This window comes from Blennius ocellaris, assembly GCF_963422515.1.
Source record: "Blennius ocellaris genome assembly, chromosome: 7".
Classification (NCBI taxonomy): Eukaryota; Metazoa; Chordata; class Actinopteri; order Blenniiformes; family Blenniidae; genus Blennius; species Blennius ocellaris.
The window spans coordinates 19,479,858-19,506,007 of NC_137656.1; the positions used below are offsets into that span (position 1 = coordinate 19,479,858).

The 26,150-nt window shown below is 41.7% G+C and overlaps 1 protein-coding gene across 6 annotated transcripts in view; it reads right to left on the reverse strand.

Moving 5' to 3' along the window:
* Positions 1-6,972: 6,972 nt before the first annotated feature.
* The window catches only part of trpm3 (transient receptor potential cation channel, subfamily M, member 3), a gene marked incomplete at both ends in the record, with an annotated part of 151,527 nt that continues 132,349 nt past the window's right edge, over positions 6,973-26,150 (reverse strand). For 3 of the 6 annotated variants that reach the window (XM_080498788.1, XM_080498787.1, XM_080498792.1), the window contains 11 exons: positions 6,973-8,590; positions 9,246-9,378; positions 9,576-9,769; positions 11,991-12,138; positions 13,761-13,889; positions 14,407-14,581; positions 16,037-16,288; positions 16,878-17,006; positions 18,392-18,532; positions 20,797-21,000; positions 25,086-25,314. In XM_080498788.1, the coding sequence (XP_080354914.1) occupies positions 6,973-8,590; positions 9,246-9,378; positions 9,576-9,769; positions 11,991-12,138; positions 13,761-13,889; positions 14,407-14,581; positions 16,037-16,288; positions 16,878-17,006; positions 18,392-18,532; positions 20,797-21,000; positions 25,086-25,314 (3,352 nt within the window). Of the gene's footprint in view, positions 8,591-9,245; positions 9,379-9,575; positions 9,770-11,990; positions 12,139-13,760; positions 13,890-14,402; positions 14,582-16,036; positions 16,289-16,877; positions 17,007-18,391; positions 18,533-20,796; positions 21,001-25,085; positions 25,315-26,150 lie in introns of all 6 variants that reach the window. The other 3 variants (XM_080498789.1, XM_080498790.1, XM_080498791.1) reach the window with 2 other exon arrangements.

Consider the following 26,150-nt stretch of genomic DNA (forward strand, 5'->3'; position numbering starts at 1 on the left):
TCTTTGTTGTGTACCAGGACTTCTTGTCTTCTTTCCTGCTAGAACTGTACAGCAACACCATCCCCTCTTTCCTCGACCCTGCAGATTTCCCATATTTCCAGGAAAAAAGAAAAAAAAAAAAGGAACTCGGTTCAGGGTCTGGACGCTTATAGCACGTATGCCCCCACCCCCCCTCATTCACTCCCCCTTCAGCCGAGCCGTAAACATTTCTGGGGAAGAGGAGGCGTTTCCGCGGCTCCTCCGGCCGGCCTCTCCCCGCTTCCCTCCTCGCTAAAGTGCAAGAGTTCAAGAGTGCACGGTACATCTGGGTCATATGCTGTTGCGTTGACACGACACCGCGGAGATTAGCTTGTTTTCGTTGCGCGCCGGCGCGTGCGCGAGGCGTAGCCGAGAGGACGGAGCAGGCACGTGCAGAAACCTCGGTACAAAATGTTCCCGTCCACGTGCGTCGTGGGAGCTGACGCACCAAGGCTGGCGCGCGCACCTCTCTCTCTCCCCCGTGTCTGTGTGTGTGTGTGTGTGTGTGTGTGTGTGTGTGTGTGTGTGTGTGTGTGTGTGTGTGTGTGTGTGTGTGTGTGTGTGTGTGTGTGTGTGTGTGTGTGTGTGTGTGTGTGTGCGTGTGTGTGCGTGTGTGCGTGTGTGTGTGTGTGTCTTGCACTACACCCCCACAGCCGACAGACTGGTAGTCCCAGTCCAGGACAGCTCAGTCTCTCAGTGCAGACTGATAGGCAGCAGTGCGCACTGCAGACATAACAGCCCGGTCCCCTGGCCAGTCATTAACCCCCTGCAATGGAGACGTTCTACTGTCACGAGCTTCTTCTTACACCTTGTTCACTTTGAGTTAAATGTAATGCCGTGTTTCTGCCTCAGCGTTGAAAAGTGACCCGGCCACCCCACCACACAGCAGCAAACGTCTCACATCTCAACAGCAACGAGAGGAGGGGGAGGAAGGAGAGGTTTATGTCTTTCCATAACTACTTTAATATTATTTTATGGCTCAACATTGTATGGCTTTATCGTTTTATGTGTTTTGCAGTGATGGTTAACAGCTGGAGTCATTTGTTGGGAGTCGGGCAAATGTACAGAGCAGGGCAGAGTTGTTTTAAGGAGAGCTGGGCTGGATCCAGAGAATTGTTTATGGTGGGTGCACAGGGGGTACTGAACCTGTGGGAAATGTAGGATTATTGTACCAAATGCTTCAAATGATTGTTTCTTGGGGGAAATTGTTGTACATCCATGATAACTAAAATCACAAGCTACTGTTGCTCACTAATGAAATGTAGTCCACCCATCCATCTGTCTCCTGTACCACTTAGTCCTGTACAGGGTTGCTGAGCACTGGAGCCAATTCCATTTAACCAGGTTACACCCTGGACAGGTCACCAGTTGATCACAGGGCAGAGACAGACAACCACTCACATTCACACCTAGGGGCAATTTTAGGGCCAACGATTGACCTCACATACATGTTTTTGGGCTGTGAGAGAAAACTGGAGGAAACCCACTCACATGTAAAGTCCACCGAGAAAGCGTGGGAAATTGTAACCAGTATGTCACCATGCATCCCTATGTGGTCAAATGTAATGAAAATATGCTCTAGATAAACAAGCTTACTTTTGTACACTCGCTTTGTTCGCAGTAATATTGTTTGCATGATTTTTGTACATGTTTTTACCTACCGGTTATGAAGTTGTATGTATGCAGGTCCTCCAGCACCTGGCAGGGGGTGCTGCAGGACCCTCAGTGACACTCCTTCCTAGGCCTCCACGTGAAGTGGGCATAGCTGACCCCTCAGCCCAGTCATGATTGTTGTTCTGAGGCCACGCTTGTATTTCAAGCTCAACAAAGCGCTGCCAGCTTGAAACATGTCACATGGGAACAGATATTGTCACAGATCACAGAAACACCTGGCAGAGTAAAGCAAGCTGATTATAACCACATAAGACCAAACTGTCAAATGCGTGTTCATCCAGTACTACAGTTTCTGTTCCTATTAAGTTGACCTTCCAGTCTTTTTTTTTTTTTAGTATATATAAGGTTGGAAAGATTAGACAGGATTAGATCATCTAAAACCAATGACAATAGGACAGTGGCACAAGTGGCTGAATAGATTGCATGAAGGAGGGACACAGTGGAGGTGAATTCTAAGGACTTTAGTAAAGTTACATCCACCACTTGCCCATTTGTTTAATTCAGTTACAATTATGTACGCGCTCCTTTATCAGACAGTCACTGATCCAACTTGATGTATTGAAGTATTTTCCAAAGCTTTATTAATTAAAACTGCGCGATCTGCCAGCCAAACTGTTATTACACAGCTTTATTTTTGGATCCTTTGATGATAGTTTCCTTGTCACTGTGAAGACAAATGCACCACTTGTTCAATTACTCACGCACTACCAGATCATGAGACCTGCGTTTACACTATCACGAGACAGGTCAGTTTGACCTCACTCATGATGTTAGGAAACCAATTTATTTATTTATTTTTTCAGATTTAAGTACTGGAGAGTGAGATTTCAGGGGCCTGCTCAGGAAACCACAGTGACAGTGGAACTTAACCTGCGAACCAGCAACGGTCTGTTTGCTTCTCTAACTACGACTATACAACTGGCTCAATGGACCGTAAGTAACGGAAGACATTTTCAGCCAAAATGAGCCCAAAGCCACATTGGTGGATAATGGATCTATCTTTGTGGGTATGCAACTCATCTTCAACTGAATGAAATCTACTGACTTTTTGCATTTCTTTTAAAATGAACTTATTTATATTACAGCTCAGTAAAAGGTGAGAATTGACAAATCAAATATCCTAATTCTGAATTTTCAGACAATATTTTTCAATACCAAATCAGGCACATACTTTTCTTGCATAAGATGAAGATGCAATAAAAAAAAAAAAAAACACACAGAAGAAGAGTATCAATCTATTTAACTGTTTATTTAACAATGCATGCCAGACATGATCCTATTCACATTGAAGAATACAGATTTGTATTTGCATCCAAATACTCACTACTTTGATTTCATATTATACTCTCTCTCTGTCTTTCTCTCAGTCATCATTACAGGTCATCGCTGTACACGCTGAGTGGAAGAACTGCATGCATTAAAAGGACATTAAATAAAGTGTGATCAGTAGAGGGACGCGTCCCCTGTAGTTGAACAACATCAGTAATTATTGCAGAAAAAACATGTGCGTGAAACTCTCTTCAGCTTTATGAGTCCCAGCGTTCCATAGAAGGGAAGCAAATCTGATGATTATCATGATTCCTTAAAACCGTAAGACATAGTGTGAAAAATATTTTTAAAAATACTGTACAATGAGATTCTGTTGGGTTGTGTTGTCATGCCTCCTTACTTATCGGTGTCATCTGCATGTTTGGATAACTTAAACGCACACAAGCGCATGTCCAATCAACACCCGCCACAACAGCCATGTCAACATATCACAAAACCATTGGAGAATCATGTACATACCAGTACATACATGCCATGGACATGTAAGCTATCTTATACTCCTTACTGTAAGGATAAAGAAATTACAAAATAATAATTGGATTTCCCATCAGAATAGCTCCAACAGGAGGGCCGAAACCTTAAGTCCAACACCGTCATCTGATTTTTTTTTTTTTTTTTTTTTTAACTTCGCCATGCAAAACCGAGGTGAGCTGCACCGTCTTTGCTTGGCTAACCCGCATCTGCCCCAGCTGTGCAGGGCAGTAGGAGCATAACTCAGCTCACTTCCATTTGGTTTGACAAAGTATGTTTTGGTTTAAAACACCAAAAAATAAATCCCTCCTTCCTATTCATATTGTTGAAAACTACGATTGAGCCATGAAGACATTCATCCATATGATATTGCCTTTTTTTAAGGACATAAATCACAAAATATAGTTTCACTATGAACCCAAAATTCTGGGTTAGACTCAAAAAGCACAGTGATTATATAGAACACCTACTTCTTAAGACAATCCTCACTCAAATCTTGACTTAGTCTTTCTCTTTCTCTTCTGTTTCTCTCTCTCTCTCTCTCTCTCTCTCTCTCTCTCTCTCTCTCTCTTTCCACTGTGACTCTATGATATACTTAGTACTTTGCATCACTGTGGTAGTATTGTCCCTGAGCACTGACCTGGGGTCAACCTTTCATCTCCTAATCCAATCTAATACAGTAACTTATATATTTGTTGAGGAAATCTGATCTTTTATTGACTGACTTGTACATGCCTTTGAGGTGTTCTACTCCTGAATCTCTCCCTTCTTGATGAACCACATACCAGAGGTGTATTGACACTGCAGTATGTGTTGACGTTGTGATTATGAGGTTTAGTAAACTTTCCAGGAATTGTAAAACACCTTTTCTTTCTTTGTGACAAAGTATACAATGGAGGCATTTTAACAGTCTGGTTGTTTGATTCGTCATGTCGGGTTGTGGCACAGATAAATCAGATACGTTACATCAAGTGAGAAACAAAAAAAGAGTGACTGGTCCTCACGATTGGGTCTCATTTTCACATGCAATATTTTTTTTTTCTCCAGTTACAAAGTTATTTACTCTCGATGCAATCTTAAATGTGGTTTAACAAATTGAATGCAATGATACAATCTTCAAAATGTCCCCACTCTGTACATCAGATGTGTCCAAAGAAAACACAAAACATCTATGATTAAATGACCACTGATATTTGGCCTCTATGAATAGAGAAGGAAAGACAATGGTGAGAAATTTCACGGGTGTTCGAATCACTTCATCCCCCACATACTTCATTCATGCCAAAAAGGCACCCTAAGTTTGGTATACTGGCAAATTTGTATTGCCATGTCAACATTAGAAAATTCTCTTAAGCTGCTTGATAAAACATACAATAAAAACTACTTTAAATACTTTAAATATGTTTTCAATGTACAGTATATCAGACAATTCTATAGTTAATAAATAATATAATACATCATCATTTAGTGCATGTAGATGGTCATCTTTTTTTTTTATTAAATTTAAAAGCTTGATTAGAAAATACTTAAATCTGACAAAAATATCACTGAGAAGATATAAATATTTTTTCTTAAATTCAAACAGGCATTTACTATAATTATCCTTAATGAGCAAGAAAATGTCAAATAGAATCAATCTCAAAATGAATGCAACATGATTAAACTGAACCATTAAAAAGTGAGAAAATATAAAACAAACATTAAAAATCAATCAAGATTCAATTGTCGTTTAGCTATCTTATCTATACATAGCTATCAAAGAAAGACATTTTCTTCTGCAGATTTTTTCCCCCATTACAATAAACAAAAAATATATATAAGAAAAGTATAATTTCAACACTGATCTGGCTTCTTTTGATGATGAGAACCACACATTTCCTCCTCTGTGTCACTTAAAATGCATGCCTTTCTTAAACTTCAGCTTGAATGCATATATTTGACAGCTTATTTTTCCCCCCCCAAAATATTAAATTTTCTTTAGGACCTCTGTGACCTGTATATGATTAAACATTGTCATTGGGATGCTGCTTTAATTTGAAGTCTCTCATCGCAGCTGTTTGCATTTAATGCAATAAAGAAAGTAAAGGAGAGATGAAAATGAATGACAGTCATGTTATCAATAAAGGACGGATCCATCGGCTGTATGTGGGTGTAAAGCATTAACAAAATAATGCCGCTACTAAACACTACAGGAGGAGGGCCAGGCTAAAAAGAGAGCTACGATTAGTAGAGTGGAAAGATTTTTGGTGTCAGGTGTGGGCAAAGAAGGTTCGCCCAAGTTCGCCTCTGATGCCACTTCACAGCACCCTCTTGCCCCCTTAGCAAGTGCACTTGTTAAAGCTCTCCGGGCTCAGGTGTTTATCTCCTGGTGATAGGTCGGATTTCACTCTTGTTCAATGTGTGTGTGGAGATGAATGTAAATATCAACTTTTACCCCACAAAATTCCTCTGCCGTCACCCCTGGCTTGTTCACTGGTCTTCAAAGCAGAGACGACGCTCACTTGCCTTCTTGCCACGTGACAAATGCCTCCGAAAAGAGCATCAAGCATGAGCTGACGGGAGTTTTCCCAGTACTTTCTGCTGATATCTAAATGCACAAAATACATTTCTGTGAGTGTAACTTTCAGTCAGACTGGCATGTTACACACTTCCTCTCTGATGCTACAAATTGGAAAATGGGGAAGAAAAAAAAAAAGAGTTAATGTTGCCAAAAACAATGATCACTTGATTGGTGTGTATGTGTATCTAGAGGTAAGTTGTTGCCATGTTACAGATATCATTCGTAGCCTAAACACTTGCTGCTGCTCATAAGCAGATAAGTGGGCTTCCTCCTGTCCGCTTTAGTGCTGAGCTCTGACAAGTAAGATTTAGGATTATATGAAGAGAGTAAAATGCTTTTGAAGTACATGTTTTTATGTAGAAATGACAAATGCTCAAAAAACAAAATGACAAAATGAGGTGGCTGTCTCTTTCTTCTCCCCCTTTGTCTCTCAGACTTGACATAGTCTACCATTGAATGCAGCTAGGAGTAACGGTATACTTTGTCTGACTAGCATGACTGATATGTGATGTAACACAGTGACAAGATGCCTACTTGATGTAAAGGTGGTGGGTGGAAGACATACAGTACAAATACACCTTCCATGGCCATAACACCCCACTGAGAATTACTTAGCTACAAGAGGTAAAAACTAGTCTAGATTCATAGCTCTTTGTTTTGATTGGTGTACAGTAGGACCCCTTGGCTTTCTGTGTCTTTCCACACTGATAAAAGAGACAGGGTGAAGCTGCCCTTCAATACTGTCCATCATTAAACGTTTCTTATTTCAGTTTAAAAAACAAATAAAATAAAAATAAAACTGTAGATCTGGTCAAGATCAGCATCTATGGGCAACCTCACCCTGCCTTCACATTTACCCTTGGCCCTTTCCGTTTTCTTCCCTGGTCCTAACAGTGTGCGAGTGCACTGATGTGTCCTTGTCACGTGTAGTTTTGTCTGTCGAAACTGCGAAAAGCTGATGGAGTAGCCAGTTTCCTCATGGACAGGCTGTCAGTCTTGGCTGTATCAGGCCTGGCTCCAGACTTGCTCCTGAGGAAGGGGTTTCTGGTTCCTACCAGGCCCCGCCCCCCAGGCCCAGGCCCCCTATCTGCCCCCAGACTCGGTCCCCTCTCCATCCTCTCACTCACTGACAGGCTCTTCCGGTGCGGAGGGGCCAGTGTGAGGGAAGGATGGGAGTCGTCTGAAGAGCAGCTATTTGCCCGCTCCAGCCTGGAGAAGGGGGAGCAGAGAGGGGCCCCACTGGGCCCACCGAGGCCCCCTAAATGAGGGGTATCAGGGGCTGGAATCAGGTCCTCGGGGTCCTCTGGATCAGACTCTGTGTGGCTAAGCTCTGCCTCTCTTTCTGGGTGAGACGAGCCAATGTCTGTCGGCTTATCGAAAGAGAAGGAGGTGGAGGCCCCCGGCGAGTGTGAGCGTTCCACAGGGGTGTACGGAGTGGAGACACAGCGCGTATCGATGCAGTCAGTGATGCTGGTGTATTCTGCCGCCTTTACCTGGACTCCTGCCCCTATCCCCCCATAGCAGCCCCGAGGTGTGAACATGAGGCTGTGGGACTTGACCAGATTAGGCTCATCCAGGAAAGATGCGCCTGCTGTAGAGAGGTAGCGGCTGCTTTTGGAGCGTTCGAGCGGCCCTGCTGAGGGAGGTGGGGATGGTTCCATATCCCAGAGAGGTAAGGTGGTGTCTGGCAAGAGGTGTGCTGAGCACAAAGACAAATCAGCAGCTGCACTGTCATCAAACATAGCTCCAGCTGTCCCACTGCTGCCAACACCACCCTCCGAGTGTCTGTCGCCCAGACCGCTGGTGGCAGCGCTGCTGAACTCCCGGCCTCCGGGCAGCACCGTCTCCATGATATCCGACTGTAGCGAGCAGTCTCTCTGGAGCGGTGGGATCACACGCAGAGGATCTAGAAAGACCTCGGCGGGCCCCACCTCCTCAGAAGTTGAGACATATATATCAATACATGATGATGGACGGTGCTGCTGGGAGACCGACAGCGTCGCCAGTGGGAGGGGCTTAGACTCCTTGGGGGCGGCAGATGAGGACACCGACTGAGAACTGTTGGCTCGGTGGAGACTAATGGAACGTTCCTTGAAGAAGCTTTCAGCTCGTTCAGCTCTACTCCCACGCTCGGCACCACGGCCTCCAACATAAAACGAGTGGCTCCTTGTCCGTGCAGCCATGCTTGTCGGAGATGGAGGGGACATGGAGCCCTCAGCTGTTCCCTCCAGTGCCTCCTGGAGGCGGTAAGCATTCCCCTCTGTGCTGTTAAAGCTACTTTGGCGGAGGATGTATGCTGCATCTGGGCACTCAGCGTGGCGGAGGATGTATGCGGAGTCGGTGCAGTCAGATGAAGTCCGGGAACGCACTTTGTTGACCTCACCGCGCTCCACGCCGGTCACGCGCTCCAGAGCCACCGCGATACGTCCAATCAGCTCCTCCATTTGTGCCAGACGAATATCAACCGTCTGCAAAGATGCCTTCATGAAGTGTTCTCTTTCATTGACTTCCTCCAAACGCATTGCCATGTTCTCCACCCTGAGACGAGAGAAGGGAAAAAGGAAAGGATATGGATAACCTTCACTTCAAACACAGGAAAGTGATTGAATTTTGAATGTAAAAGATAGACAGAAACACAATATGAAAAACATAAACTAAACCAAATAACCTTCAAATAACATGTGCAATTACTTCAGTTCATTAATGACAAAATGGAGCAGGACGAAGATGGCCTTATCTTGTCCTACATCAGTGTGACTACGTTTATATCACTCATACAGACTGCAAATAAGGTGTGATACTATTACATGTCTGTTCCTTAAAACCATATCAACTTAATGTACCACCTTTAAACTTGATGATTACATACCCAGTTTGAGTTTTGGTTAAATTTTGTTTGACAAAACCATACCATGATGTCAAATGCTGATAATTAAAAGACTGTTTATTGCAAAATATAGACTAAAAGAGGGCAGAGCGGTTGTTAAATGCAAAAATATGTGCACATCTTCTTCCAGAGAATTAAATGTAGGATAGCATGTGACATGGAAGTAGTAATGGATTAAATGACACAATCAAACTGTCAAACAAGGGAAAGAAAAGTAAAAATATTGAGGATTGTGAGATGAAATATGCTCCCTCTATGTATTTTACAGATTTTTTTCTACAGAAAGTAGGCAAAATCATGTTTGACCTTTCAGAAGTGACTCTAATTCTTTCGTCATTGGAAGAGTGGAATCTGTCATCTTTCTCTCTGAAGTACTCCTCGATACACTGTTCCTCAAAATCATGGACTTTCTTCAGCTCGTCCTCTGTGATGAAAAGCTCTGTGGATCAAAGAGTTTGAGAGTGCTAATGTTACAGTGTCACAAACAACAGATTTAAAGTGTAATATCAACACTCCTATTCACAAATCCTATGTAAACTATTATGAAATACATACAGAATTAATCTAGTTTGGACATAAAATGGCTAAACAAAACTTTTTCCACATTGTGAACAAAGCTGTGAAAACTTGACTCACTCAGTCCATAGTCCCTCTCGTCATCGTCGTGCTTGCGCCAGCGACAGCACAGATGCTTGAGGACCATGGTGATGTGACTGAAGATGATGAGGGGTGGAGGAAGGACCGGGCGCTCGTGGAAGGTCATAATGAGCTGGTAACGCTGGAACTTCCACACCTGGTTGGAGATGGACTTCACCTCGAAGAATGTGTTACTGCAGACAATCACAGACAGACAGAGATCGCACACTTGCCCGACAAAGATTACAAAAAATAAAAACTAACACAGGCATAGTATCATTTGAACCGGCTGGGGTAGCTAAGCTCATTGAGTATCTGATGATCTGACTGCTTTAATTTGTATCCTGCTGCATGCTGAGCCACGTTCAGTCATCTGGAGTATTATGGGGAGAATCCTAGAAAAACACGGCTAAAAGTTAAATAAATACCAATTTGATATAATCTGATTACATCTTCATTTCAGCCCCCCCTCCCCCCATTGTGCACTTATTGGTAATTATACTGACAAAAGAAAAGAAGGGGATTAAGCCCTTGTTACATGGATTACACAGAAGCACAGGCATTTTCAGCATTATCATGATAATAATACCAGCCTTTAACGAGGGTGGCTGAAAAGCAGATTAAAGTAATGACATTTCTATTTCACCCTCACACACATATTTACTAATCTAAAGAAAACACCTGCATGGCATCCATGTTTACGTTGGCTTCAACCAGGTCTGTCAAAACAGCTTAGTTCAGAGGCCACAGAACGCTGAGTATGATTTCAGTTGGTACGTGTAAAAATGACCACATTGAATATACTGTATACAAAATACAGGTCAAATGCTTTAGAACGTCCCCATTTTTGCAGTTATTTATTGCAAATCAAGTCATTCAAGTCTAATGAATAGCCTGAAATGGCAGGAGGATAAGTGATGAAATGCCAGGAAAAAAAAGGTAGTGTTACTAAAAAAATTTTTTTTTAAATAACATACTTTTCTGTATTTTCCAATTAAGTGTTTTTCAAGGAACAATAAATAAGTTTAAAACTTCAAAATATTCTGCAGCAATGAAGGTTGATCAAGTCTTGAAAGTTGGTGCTACTAATCCCAACAAATGTTCAAGCTCTTCTGGATTACCTGCTGTACAACCCCATAGACAGAGAACTTCAAAAGTAAGTCAAGATGTCAGTGAGTACAGTTTTCCTTCAGCAGCAAGAGACTCTCAGAAACTGGGGGAAACTGTGAAGGGAAGTGGTCTCGTCGACGCAAAGCCACAACAGAATGAGAATTCTAGTTTCTGAGAGTTAACAACTTGCATCATCAGTTGCTCACGGGACAACAGCTTCAAGCACAGATGAATAGTGGCCGTAGTCTTGTTTTTAAACGTGAAGAGAAGCTGCATGCTTGACTGGACGAGTTGCAGCAAGAAAGCCAGACACCATAACAAGACAAAAAGGCCTGTCTGGGCCAAGAACACTGCCACTGGACTACTGAAGACTGGAAGACGGTATTATGGAGTGGTAAATTTGAAACTTTGGGTACTAGCGCAGGATCTTTGTATGCCGTTGAGTAAGTCATAGGACGGTGCCACAGTGTGTGACAACAAACCTCAAAGAGGAAGTGTGATGGCCTGAGGCTGTTTTGGAGGATCCAGGGTGAGAGGCACCCTGAACCAAAGCTGCTACCACGGTGGAAGAAAAGCAACCTACAAGTGCCACACATATATGAAAACCTCTGCAACAGAGTTGGAGAGAACTTTCTGAAGACTGATCTGATTTCCATTGAAGAAAGAAAACCCCATTGTGTTCAGCTGATTAATCAACTAAAGGTAGCTACTTTCATGAGTCAAAAGTTTTGAAAAGTTTAATTCAGAGTGCAGTGAGACATTGAAATGAATAACTATCAATAAAAAAAAAGTGAAAAAATTAGGGTATTCTAAAAGTGTAGTTCATACAAAACGTTTTATGAAGAACCTGAAGTTTTTGGGGGGGGGGTTTTGAGAGTAAAAAAAAATCAGAAACTGTCAGCTACAGTGTTTTTCTTAAAACTAATTCAGGAAAGAAATCTGCTGATTTTCAAAACATTATTCCTGCGGAGTTTACCATGGCTGCTTTCACAAACCTGGCCTCATAGTATGGCTTTCATGATAATACCTTATACCTCACCATAAAGTAATGACTGCATCACACCTCTTGGTTACAAGCATGGTTTAAATGTACTGTTGACTTCTGGGATCCGTGTTGCATTAGGACCTTTATTACTCTTACTGAAACAGTCTATCTACACCAGAGGTGTAGTTGATTAGTAGTTGAGGTCTTCTTTGTAATTTTTAATTTGTCATTTCTTTATTATTGTTTCAGACCTAGGTCTAAACCAAGACATGATGTGACAAAACAAGTCTTGAAGTAAATAAAGTCAAGAGTTTACATACTTGAACACAGCGATGAGGAGGTTGACCAGTAGTATGTTGGCCACCAGCAGATAACAGGCCATGATCGCCGGGACAATCCAAGCGCCGGTCTTACAGGGGGGCAGAGTCACCACCACCCCATCCTCTGTGATGTTCTGCCCACAGGGGGCTGCACAACGCAACAAAATAAAAGACACACATACAGAAGTTATCACAAAGTAAAACACCAGAGAGAGACTTCAATCCATTAATAATGACAATTTAGTTGAAACTGTTGAATGCACAGCATATTAGAAAAACATGCAGCAGACCCACATGAACAGAAAATAAAGGAAATTATATATAACAAAACAAATGAAATAACATAAACATACAAAGACAGACTGTAATCAGAGTACAAGACCACAGCGACAAACAAAGAGACAAGCAGACCTGAAAATACTAAACAAATGCATAATTATGTATCTTGCAAACAAACAAGAAGCATAATATATTTTTATGCTTCTTTCCTTGGAAAAAAAAAGGGACTGGAAAGAGTGGACGCTATAATGGTGGTGGCTCATGTTCAAAAATGTGCATCTGAAAGCAAAATACATACAAAATAAAAAAAATACATTTGTCATGTGTTGTCACAATTTGTGTTCACAATATATTTAAACATGAAGTCATTGTTTAAAATATATTGTCACATATGTGAGCCATAGCTTCATTCAGCAATGGTTGATTGCTCTGAATCATTTGAGATGTATTCAGGATACATAGTATGTTTTTTCCATCTGTGATGGTTCAGTTGCTGCGGCTTATCTGGGGAACATTCAGCATTTGTTTTTGTTTTTGTTTTTTGGGGGGTTTGTTTGCCTTTGAGATTCATTCTACTCATGCTCATCATTGCTTAAAGTTCAATTGTTTCACACAATGCAGCCCAAAGACAGAGAACTGAAGTAAGTTTTCCCGTTTTTTTCTTTTTTTCAATATTTTTTTTTTAAATTTTACATAAAAAATTTGGATTTAAAAACTCTGACAACTGAACCACGTGAAAAAACAGATTGCAGATGATGAAAGGTGGCTAATATGTATGCTCTGGTGTATGCCATGTGTTTGCATGTGCTGCTGGTGTTTATAATTCAATGCTTGGTCATATTACAAGTGGGCTACACTGGCTGATGCTCCAGTGCGAAGCAGAGCCGGCGTAAAGGGAGGGTGACATGGTTTATGTGCCAGAAAATGTTCACATGGCAGGGTCACTTGTTCAAATGAAACTTGAAACAAAATTGTGGGTAAAAACATCAAAGGAATATCAATATATATTTTTAAAAATTTGATAGTTCCCTTTGATGAGTAAAGACAAGGACCATGACACTATCAAAACACATTTGAAAGGTGCTACTGCCATGTAACAGTGCCATTTTGCCAGCCAGTGCCAAAATTATTCAGGCTAAAGTTGCATACAAGATGCAGCCAAAGGCCGTGCTCAGGCTACATCCTGCAGTCTCAGTCAAAGATTTGCAAAGTATTGACAGTCTCATAAAATATTAAGCTTTTATTAACTCCATTCCTTCTTGAACTTGTCTTTTATATACAGAAAAGAAAACATGCTGATATGCAGCAGCTTTATCAAGAAACCAACATGAGGGCAACTTTAGCCTTACAGCAGAGCCGCATGCACACTCTTGTCTTAAGTGGCCTCTAGTGGTAGAAGTGGGCATGACATGGTGGTAATGTGAGGATGATGAAGGAGAGGTGGGAAAGGTGGATGTGGTTAAATTGAGGTCTATATATCTGTAGATTTACTGGGATTTGGACTGCACTGGGCAATGTGGAATGGACCATGACTACGCCAGGTTCCGTGAGTTCGAAAGTAATTTTCGACCAGCCAGAGTTTTTCATTCAGCCTGTGCTGTAACTTCCTACTATGCATATCTGAAACAAAGAATGAAAACATTATTTCAGATCTCTTCTCTTTGGGCCACTCCTCACATTCTGTACACACCATTAGATAGACTACTATACAGATAGACAACAGACCAGAAACACTCGCACTCAGGACATTTTATCTCAGACACCGCTCACTGATTTATTGAGTCACAATGTCAAGGTGTCTTCTTCATATATAATAATGTGAAGACTTAAAACTGACAATAAACATTAATGTCCTCATGTGAGAAAGATAAGGCAAACACAGGGCTGTAAGGAACAAGATTAGTCAGAAACTCACAAATCATGATCAATAAAATAGGAAATTCACAGTGATTTTAATAAGTATGCACTGAAAAAATACACATTTAAATTATATTCAAAGCGGTGGAAGATCTAGTCCCACACATTTACATATGCAAATATTCAGTGTTGCTACTCCTGATTCTCTCCTCAGAGGCTGGGTCTATCCCTCCATGAATGCACAAATATAAATGGCATTGCGCGCTGGCCCTGCACTTACGGTCAATCTGGTCGGCAAACACCTCTCCGTAGATCATCCAGTAAGGCATGAAGAAGATGTTTCTTGCAAGCATCCATGAAGGGTCTTCATTGGGGTTGAGGATGGCCTGACGAGCCACCCCAAAACTCATCAGCACCACCAACATGATGATTACAAAGTACATCATGTCGATCATCTGACAGGAGGGAGGCAGAGGAGGGTTGTTACAAGGAGAAAGACGAAGGTAAAAATGGGCAACAACGAGTTTGTTGGAAAGGAAACAGGAAAGGAGCCTGTTATGTTACAGCTGTAGGGTGGTTTTGAGAGGAACGATAGACTACATTTGCATTTTTTGATTGCTATTCCTCACAGTCGTCACCGGTCTATTAAAATTCAATTTAACTTGATCTGGAATGAAACCTAGAGATAATATTAAAATGCACTTAATTAAGGTTAATATCAGATTGATTAAGGAAGCCAAAGCACTGAGGGGGCTGCCTCTCTCCAGGCTAATTTATAATGTAGCAATCCACAGAGTTAGAGTCACATTCGATTGAACTCATTCACCGTCTTTCTGGATATATGAAAAACATACTTGGTAAAATTTAACTTTTAAAGTCAATCTGATAGCCTCTGATCTTGTTTTATCATAACTAATGAGTCTAATTAAAAGATAATGAGGAATAATACCAGTATGAAAGACATTTTTTCCTCAAAAGTATGTCTGTGAATTTTCTCAGTCGTTCAGGTAGGAAGCATCTCAAAGAAAGTAATTCAGGTTAAGTGGACCACATGTCATCATCAGATGTCTTGGAATGCATTTTGGTCCCCTGACTAGCCTGACTAACCAGCCTAGTCAAGAGAACAGCATGGATTGATGAAGCCACTTTCAGTAGGGGGGGGGGACATCACCCAAGATATATGACCACGTTGAGGTGAACAGATTTAATTGCTTAGATCTGCTACAGAGAACATGCAAAGACATACTTTTGAAGAAATTTCCCTTTGTAAACTGGACTACTAATATTTCACACCGGCTTACATTGCAGCTACCATGCATAGTTTAAATACAAGTTTAAATCATTTAAAGCAGATCCAAATCAGCGCTCTCTTAACTAATGGATGATTTTCATATCAAAGTGTTTGTGTCCAGTGGTAAACTGCCCACATCACACATGGCTGAGCATCAGACAAATACAAATTCACGTTTTTGATCTCCTCTCTTGCTTTGTCTCCATGTGTGTATCAGACTCTCTGATCTTAAACCCGTTGAGATCAAACAAGGTGAAGTGGCACAAGAGTTCTCTCTTTAGACGTGGGTTTGCATACCACTGAGAGATTAAATCGCTTTAATCAGGGACCTCATTGAGCTCTTACAATTAGTGTAAATGGTACTGAGGTTAGAAGGCAAACAGATAAACTGAAAAATACATAATGGGGACTTAAATGCAAGTGATAGGGTAGATGAAAAAAGACTGACACACACACACACACACACACACACACACACACACACACACACACACACACACACACACACACACACACACACACACACACACACACACACACACACACACACACACACACACACACACACACACACACACACACACACACACACAGTTGACTATCCCCTGTCTCTTCTCACCATCTTGCCAATCATCATCACGTATGGACCCAGGTACTTGTTGACTCCAAAGATGTCAAGCAGCCGGATGTACCAATAGATGATATTGACGCAGTAGATGACCCGCCCGTAGCTCATGAGCGGCGGCTCCTGGAGACGCAGAACCATGCCAACAGAGAATATGAGAATGGCCATGAGGTCCGTGATGTTCCAGTACTCCTGAAGCCACACTTTAACCTTCTGTAACAACTTCCCAGGCTCTGACATCAGGATCTGGAAGACAGATTGAGGGGGGGAAAAAACATTTAAGAAAAAGTAACCTCAAAGACCGGCTGAGACAACAACAGATGTGCACTCCATCATGGTCACCATGAGAGGGCAGTGTGAGTTCACCAATCAGGAGGCTTCATACTGCAGCTTAGACTGATGTGACACAATGATTAATGCCTTTCATATGCTTACTGTACAAACAAAGCTAGAGTGAGGCTGGAGAGTACAGTTATGCCACATGACTATATCTCTGTTTCTATCTTTATAACTCTTTTTCTTTGTTTTCCCTCATTTCTATATCTTATCTTCATATCCACTAGATTTTTTAACACTGTTCCCTCAGTCTCAGGTTTTTTCTTATGTATACAATCCACCGGTGGTCATTTATATATATTATTTACTGCCTGATAATCTGAATATCACGCCCAGCTTCAGTTGTCCCTAAATTAAACGTGAGGTGACATTATGGCGATGGACTGAGAGTCTTCAGCTATTGGTGCAGTAGAGAGAAAAAAAAATGCAAATTGTGTTAACTCAATGCTGCATTTACAGTAAAACACTTGCAGGCAGGCACCGCTAGGAGCTACTGTACCTCTCTCATTTTCTCAATGCCGTTGGTGAAGATGTAAGCAATGACTACCCACTCCTGAGGAGATGGCCACAGGTCCATCTTGACCAGGACAATGTAGTTGAACAGCATCAGGTAGCCCACATAGGCCATCTGCATTCAGAAAACAACAGCCAACGAAAGACATTGTAAAGCCACGTACGTGTGTTTGTGTGTTTTCTCTCTAATCAGCCATATGTGCATATTTTCAAAGTTGAATTTTCTGCAGACAAAGATACTTAAAAGGGCTTGCATGAAAAAAAGGGTTTTTTGTATGTATCTGTGCTAATTAAACTTAGAAAGGGGAGGACTGACCCTGTTTGCCCCTCTCCCTAATGCAGTTTCAAGACTGTGTTAACGTTAACCTCGAAGATTGTTCATCAATATTTTCTATATGGAAACAGACTCGGGGTGCACTGCAGTAATGCTACACAGACAAACAGCAGTAATTTACGATATTTAAGTGCCAGATGGAAAGAACAACAAGTTAACTGAAGACTGTTTCTTTTCCAGCCACAAATCAAGCTTTCCCCAGATGGAGATAGACAAAGTGATTGTAGTGATCTGCAATGAGGAGTGTTCTCACTCAGTCTCCCATGCACATTTGGTTTTATGAGAACTTTGACTAATATCACTAGAAAAAGGGCAGCACTCAACATCAGGTGATAGATATGAATACAAATCGGGTCCCGGCTCAGAGAAAACCTCACACCTGTTTTACAAGTGCAGCCATTTAAATGTGCTGCAGAATGGAGTTTTTTTCTTTTCTTTCTTTAACCTGAAGGGCAGAAGGGAGAGGGAGGGAGGGAGGAGGGAGGGAATAAATAGCCAGAGAAAGAAAAATGGGATGAAACAAGGGGCAGTCAAAATATTTTCTCAGCATAAATAAACAGTGAGATCCCTGCCGGTGTTGAAGAGATGTTTTTACTGGGTGAGTAAATGAAAAGAGTCCAAGACAAGGGTGTGGAAAACAAAACATCAGCATGAATCAAATATTACACACGCCATGCTCACAGGCAGCCACTGTACAAAACAAAAACTATGCACAGATTGACAGAGCTTATAGATTCCCGATACTGCAGTAGTAAACACATTTTGCCGTGCATGTAAACACTGATGATGAACTTAAAATCCAAGGACATTTATTCTTTATTTTAGTTAATCCAGTAGCAAAACACCAAGGCTGAGGGGTTTCCCTGCCTATTTACACTGTCATTCCAAAACCTTCCTGACTGATTCAATAAATTTGTCTTCTTTTGTTCTCCTGTAATTTTTTGACCACGCTGCCTCCATCAGTTTCTGTATCGCCTACACACTTAACTTTCCCACCCCAGTAAAGCTGGGTAATGACATGGTTGAGCAGGAGGTTAATGACAATGGAGGCAGTGTGAAAGTAGACGCTAACAGCGGGGATCGGCAGGAGCAAAAATACAGTAAGCAATGACAGCGCCAACAGGAAGCAGGAGTATGTGGGTGGTGCTGCTGAAGCCGACACTGACCGTATGGAACCAGAACTTGACAATTGGAGCGTTGTAGAACTCGTATATCTTGCGTCCCATGGGGATAAGGCGGTGGCGGTTCTGAACCTCCTCAACATCCTTCTTTCTGGATGTCTCTGTTGTTACCTTACCCAGCATTGCCTGGGCGAATACAAACCCCACACGGAGCGAGGGAGGAAGGCGCGAAAAGTGTGAGGGATTAAGGGATGGAGAGTGTGGGAAGAGGAAAGTGTAACGGATCGGAAAAGCGGGGGAGGAGTCCATAGAGATGCAGAGAGAGGACATGAAGTTGGAAGAGAGGGGTTGAAATGGGAAGGGTTGAAAAACAAAGAAATAGGGAGGGAAAAAAGGAAAAGGGGGGGTAAGATGGTTACATTAGGAGCTACAACAATAATTTCAATACCATAATTAAAGAAGCAAGCACAGGCAATGTCATCATTCCAAAATGTGAAATGTGTGTTTTGAGGTGGATTTTATGTGAAGATGGCAACACAGAATGACGAGGACATGGACACTCATGGATTGTGTCTCAGACAACAATTAGGAGGCAGAAGAGAGACAAGATAACGACAAGAAGAGGACAGAAAAGGAAAAGAAAAAGATAAGACATAGATATATCTCATTTCTATCTGGGACACATTTCTTTATCCATGAGAGAGGGTTTGGAGCCCACTGTTTATATGGGTCATGGTCTTAATGTCAAAGCCAACACCAGACCTCTGAGGGAGCTTATTTGTAAAATTGTATTGCAAAGCAAAAAACTGATGATGACCTGGGTGAAAACTCAAGTTTCATGACTTGAAACTTTACATACCAAAGACTTTGTTTAACTTCCCAGGCCTCACAACTGGCACAATATTGATAAAAACCTTTTCTATGAAATCAGTAAAGAAAATAAATAGATAGAATAAAGGATCACTTTTTTTTTCCAAATAAGTGAAACATCCAGAGCCAAAGTTGTGTCCCAGGCACACACAGACAGTGCCATCAGGAGAAACAGATTCAAGTGGTAGTGGTTAAATCACACCATGCCTTTACTGCACTGAACATGCACCTTATCTGATTAGCAGGTGGACACAAGGTTTCACATTTATTACAGTGTGGCTTACCTAAAGGATCTGAGGATTAAACAATACAATCTCCCTCTGTGGTGTCGCAGTGTTTGTATCTGTATGAATCTTTGTCTGATTCATAAGTGTCTGAAAGTGCATTTTGCAGTCAGAAGCCAGGGCAAAAGAAAGTGGTTCATTGCAAATGCATCCTCTGGTGGGAGGGAACTCTTTGTTTTAACACCAGAGTCCCTCAAAGAATGCAAGTGTAAAATGTCCCCTTCAATGGAAAGTTTGCACTGGCTTGCTGGCTGTGCTCAATGCAGATGGAGAGTATGTACAGTGGTGGAGAAAGGCGTTCAACTTCAGTTTGATCGCTTAGTGGGACAAAGGTAGATCCAATTCATGTATTGAAAAAAGATTTAAAAATTCCAGTTGTCCTTTAAATACACAAAGTGGATCGAGTCATCATCACCACAACTGATTGGATTGAAACTGAGCTGATCCTAATCCAGCTGTACATCCGTGCCTATGCAGATGGACCAACTCTTCCACTGTGAGCTGGGAGAAGGTGCTCAGACTCTGCATGATTTAAGCTCTGCAGCAGCAGGCGGGCATGGTGATTATATAATGCCAAAGCCTGGGCCTCCCATGCTCAACAGCCGACATGCTGAGTGGTATGCTGCAGCAAGCCATCATTGATGGGAGAGAGTGAGGGGCAGCAGTCGGCTAGCATACAGTACAGTACCTCAATCAGACCTGAGCTTGGAGAAAACAACAGAGAGAGAGAGAGAGAGAGAGAGAGAGAGAGAGAGAGAGAGAGAGAGAGAGAGAGGGAGAGGGAGAGGGAGAGGGAGAGAGAGAGAGAGAGAGAGAGAGAGAGAGAGAGAGAGAGAGCGACTGCAGAACATAAGATCGAAGGCAAAAGAAACAATGCAACAAAAGAGGCAAAGAGAGAGCTGGGCAAAGAACAAGAGGGAAAGGGGAGAAGAAGGCAGAGAGAAGAACAGAAAAGGGAGAAAGATGGAAGGAAGGAGAAACGGACACGAGGGAATCCACAAGCGGCGACAGACTGAGACGCTACAACTCCACAACCATGTCTTTGCTGAGACAACGAGAAACAGGAAAGGCCAATTTGGCTGAAAAGGTCCAGTTGGCCAGAATAGAGATACAAGTGAGAAGAAATGTGTGTGTGTGTGTGTGTGTGTGTGTGTGTGTGTGTCTGGTCCACAGGAGACATTTACAAATGGACACAGCTGAGCTGTGTGGTCAGTGATGAACTTTAAGATGTGTATATTGGCGTGTCTGGATATGTGTATAGATTCTGAGATGCTGGGCTGAGGTGGGTTCTCTCACCACGGAGTTGTACTGCGTCTCACAGTAAGATCTTACTGTGAACTCCATGTCCTCCTCTTCCTTCTCCTTGACTGGCTTCTCAGGTTCCTCCTCTTCCTTTTCCTGCAGGTAGGCCTCCTGATCCTGTGGCATGTAGGACATCTCATCCTTGTTCTTGAACTCCAGACTCAGGATGGATGGTGGGAGAAGCAGCCCCAAGATTACCTGAGACACAGTTTCATGACAGTTAACATGTAGGGGGTCCTTTGTCACTGAGCTTATGCAAAGGTTTCAAACCCGGGATCCAGCAGGACCGCTTAGAGGTTTAGGTATTCCCCAGACATCACTGGAGGCCTTGCACGTGTCACACTCCATCCCCCCAAAAAGCACGAAGAACGATTTGTAGAATCTTTGGCAGAACAAAGAAAATTAGCACTCCTTTTGCTTTGGAGGCTTCTGCTTTTCTGCGTTAGTAAACATTGTGGGTTTGCCTGGAATTTTATTTCATCATGAGGTTTTGTCGAATCATAGGCAATGTTTCTGTGGGAAAAAGGGCATTCTTCTTCAAATGAAATGGATTTAATCAACTTTGAATTGAAAGTATTTAACAAAACAGTTCATCTGGCTGAAGTCAAGGAATGTAGATCCTGTTCTTCCATGTAAGAATGAATGTGATGTGCTTTTGTGTCAAAACCTTCTCTTTACATGTCTTAAGCATTTTGAATGCACACTTTGAGATCCGGCTGTTGTGTGACACAGCAGGTACATTATATATTTTGACAAGCTGTATTTGGAGCCATATGTTGGGCTGAGGTATCAAGCAGTTTCCCATTTGAGCCTGGATCATTTCTCTGTGGAGTTTTAACAATTTTCCTTTGGTTTCTTTTGTTTTCTCCAGGCACAAAGGTTTCCTCCCACAATCTGAAGACATGTGTATCAATTTCGGGTGATTGGTGATGAAACTGCCTGTAAGGTCTGCCTCTCTGTAATGATTATATAATAGACACCCGGTCGAGGAAGTACACAACCCATTCTTAGCTGGGATAGTCTCCATTTCTCTGTGACATTAAACTGGATGAAGCAGGTTTGGAGACGGGAATGATGCATCCCACTGTAAACCTAAACAAGCTCACAAGAACATTAAACTTTTTGTGTAACAGGTTACACAAGAATATCTAAGTGATGTTGGTGAATGCTGTAAGTTAATATAAAATAAAATATTTAAATATTATCTTTAAACATTTATCAACATCACTTAAATATTCTTGTGTAACCTGTTACACAAAAGTTCTGTGAGCTTGTTTGGGTTTACAGTGCAGCACTGGAATGGATGAACGGATGAACAGTGGTTTGAATCCAGAAGAGACACTTGCACTGTCAATGGCACCACTTTGCGAAGGACGAGTCCCAGGAATTAGAGGACAAACCAGCTTTTATATTTTGTCTGAGTCACACTTGCCAAACTCTCTCAATATAAATTCTCTCCTGCGAACACCTTCCCATCTTGCCCCAGCCTGCATGCAACCAAATGACAAAGCTTCGGTATTTACAACAGCTGAAGAAGGAGCTCTCATTGTCGAACTCAATTATTGAAGCCTTACTTCAGACTGGCAGTAGGGATACTGCGGTGCCACGATGAATGAGAGGGATGCACACCAGCAGCAGATAAAGGCGCAAGGCATGCTGCACACTCCAAATACATAACAGTTAAACAAGAGGAGTCAGTGGGAAGCAAGAGAGGCTGTAACAAAACCCGTAAGGTGATAAAAACAACAGAAAGGCAGAAAATAGAGAGTAATGAAGGGTCCTTATCTCTGGAAGCAGCTGTCGTTATTTTAAGAGAACTTTTTGCTGTTTGCATCACATTGATGACTGCTTCAAGACTAAATTGAAACTCGCTAAAAGCAGAAAAATGAAGACCATAAATGATTAACTGAGGTAACATGACTGGTAATGATGATTGACTATGTGAAGGTGATAGTTTGCCTGTGAAGGAATGGGGGCGTAGTGACTGCTGCCAAATGTAAGAGCAGTGCAGAAAGTGCTGTGTCTGCTTTTTTTTTTATAGTCATCAGTCATATTCAAAAGTTTACGGCACAAAATGTCAATATTGTGTCAGACTCACTGATGCACAAGGAAAGCAGTGTACTCATCTCTGCACTTCGTAGTCCATTCGTAGCCTTCAGTAACCACAAACTGATGGAGTAGTCAAACTGATTGATTCATCGAAGCTGGCTCAAAAATACGAATGCGTATTATTTTAACAAGGATATTGACATATCATGAATTCCAGCGGGCACCGAATCTCTTTGTTTCATTCGTGTTTTGTTTTATTCTGCTCTGATGAATTTACAGTAGTGTCATGCTCTTTCCCTCCTTGTTGCAAAGGCCAAATCATACTTAGAGCACTTGCAGCCTGCCCTGCTCTGAGACGCTACCCAACCAGACCCATCATTCTGCCTCACTCGTGTATGAATGAGTATCAACTGAGCCTTCAGCAAATCCCAGGGCATCTCTTCATTATAAATAACTCTAACCTCTATGATCGGAGCAGCTGCCTCATATCACCAGACCAGCAGACATTAGGTAGACTCACATGAAAAAATAGTGCTCAAAACTCAACCGCCAGACTTCAGTGATACTAACTGAAAGCGGGTAGTGGTTAGCACGCTCGCCTTACGATGAGTGTTTCCTTTGGATTTTACGTGTGTGTGTCTGGGTTTTATCACACACACACACGTCAAGAGACACTTCATAGACTCAAGAGATTTTTAAAGTCCCCGTAGGTTTGATTGTGAATGATTGGCTGTCATACTATGTGTGCCCCGTTTCTTCAGTCAGACGGTATCAGCCCCAGCTTCAGGGCGACCCTGAGATGGATAAGTGATGTGGTATGGAAAATGGACAAATGCAGAATTTGGGAGGTTTTTGTACACAAAAAGTAACAAAAATCAATTCACAATTTCTCATAGTTATGAGATAAATTAGTCCTGGAAAGCCTTCTTGCTTAGACATTCATCACAATCTTAGTCCTTCAATTAAAGTCCATTAAATGTTCTTTTTCTGGCTGATCTTCTTCACAAGGCCATCAATTTATCAAAATCATTCAGTACATTATATAATCTATATAACACAATTGAAATAACGTGTCGATAAAAATGATTTTTGATTGAGTAGTCCATTCATGCACTCCTCATCCATTCACCCGAAATGTGATTGGACTGTATGCTTCAGGTAATCGAAACAATTTCTCCTATAAACTGAAATTCTGGATTCAGACTTGACTTACATAAAAAAACAAGAGAAAAATAAAACTATAATCTGATGTTACGTAACTGTAAACAGAGTGAAGTGGGTGAAGATAAAGCAGCATTTCAACATTCAGTGGTGGTGACCTGTCTACTTCTCACAGTCCAGTGCACGCTCACCAAACCCCAAAGAATGACTCATAGTGCCCAACTTTATTGAAGTCTTTCTCTTTTCTCTCTCTTTTGTATTTTGTGACAATGAATGTACAGAGTAAGTTTAAGTAAGGACATTGATATCTTATTAAACAACATATAATTCCACTAAATGTTGCTTCAGATTCATTTCATGTAACTACTTCTGATCTACAGAATAAAAACGTTTTTTTCTTTCCTCAGAATCCTCTGCTACCTCCTTCTTTTCTCCATCCGACCCTCTCCTTCTCTATGTGTGTCTTCAACATCATCCTTTGTTTTTAATGTTGCTATTTTGGACCAGGCCTTGCTTGTAAAAGAGATAAAATACCCTAATGACACCAAGCCTATTAACAGATCCCCATTCTCCTTCTGTCTTGTGAACAAACCATGAGATAGAAACTGTCGCAACTACAATATACATGCAAGATGTCTGGAAGTCTCTGCATGTAAAGCAAATAATGAAATGGAAATAGCAAAACTCTGCTCTGTATTGGTAAATTGTACTGATAAATACTCCTACTGGGTGATCGCCCATGTTAAAAATCAATGATAAACAGCTGAATCCAAGTACGAATTTCATTTGAGAGGTAATCAGAACTTCAGTTTCTTGTCCCTGGGTGTTCACATATCAAGTATATTCATTCTCAACTACGTACTCTGTAAGCTACACGACAGGCCCACTCTAGAGATTTGAGCCAAATATTCAGTTGTTTCTCAGGAGAGAGGGTTTCCTCATTACATTATAAGCCCAAGTGTTTCAAAGGGGATTCAAACGTTGAGATACAACCAAAACAAAAGTTTGAAGACAGAAAGTGTACTTTATCTTCACCTACCGATGATCCCAAACATCTGCAACACTCAAATTACCTTCAGGCCTGAGTTCTTGCGCATGCGCAGGCGTCCCATCCACATGTCGGTGAGCAGCATCTGACTGCAGGTGTGTGCGATGAAATCTCGATGTTTCGCTGCTACCGCCAGCTGCAGGCAGGTGGCGTTGCTCCAGTTTTTCAACTCATATGTCAGCAGCTTCATGGCCATCTGCTCATCCTGCTTGTAGGATTGGTCTAAGAGCTCCACAGCCAGCTGGCCAAACTCTCTGTGAAAATATATGCGAGAGACACACGAGTACCCAGAGAGTCATGAACAGAAACAGTAATATGCTTTGTCCACACTGGGAATATGTAACAAAACTGGTCAAGACATCACTGACCATCTGTCGGAGAAGATGTCATTTGCATACAAATACTTGAACACGAGCGAACAGAGTGGAGTTTTCAATACTTGTTATTCATTATCACGGAATATAAAATCCTTCAGTATTATTACATGGGAACGTCTGAAAGGCAAACACACCCATAGAAATACAAAACACTTTTCAGAAGGACAGACAATAAAAAAAAAAACACCAAAAAAAACTACCATTTCATGTGTCAGCACTTGAATGCAGTCCATTCCAGAAAATCAAAAACACGAGTAGTATTGGGTCATGTTTCACTCTCTCACATTGTCACACACAAAGATGTGTTGTTAATTGAAACAGGGGACGAACAGTGCTGGATTTGTACACAAGACAAATCTCTTCATTTCTGTTTACTTATATTTAAATATACTGTGTTACATGAAAGGAAAATGTTGCAACGGTGTTTATGCAGCCTGTCTAAAAATATCTAGAAAAGCAGGAGATCCCTATAGAATGTAGTCATCGCCACATGTACCCAAATATTAACACACAGACTACGTACATCCAAATGTACGCAATAATCCCTAGAGTTCATAAAAAACAGCTATGGATTCATAAACAACTATGATCAGTGTAAAGACTACAGGCCAATATAAAAACATATGTGGTAAAATAGGCTCTTCAAAGGAGGGCAGCCAAATTCTCTGTGGAAAGTAAACTCAAAATATGCCAGCTCCAAGGATATCCTTGGA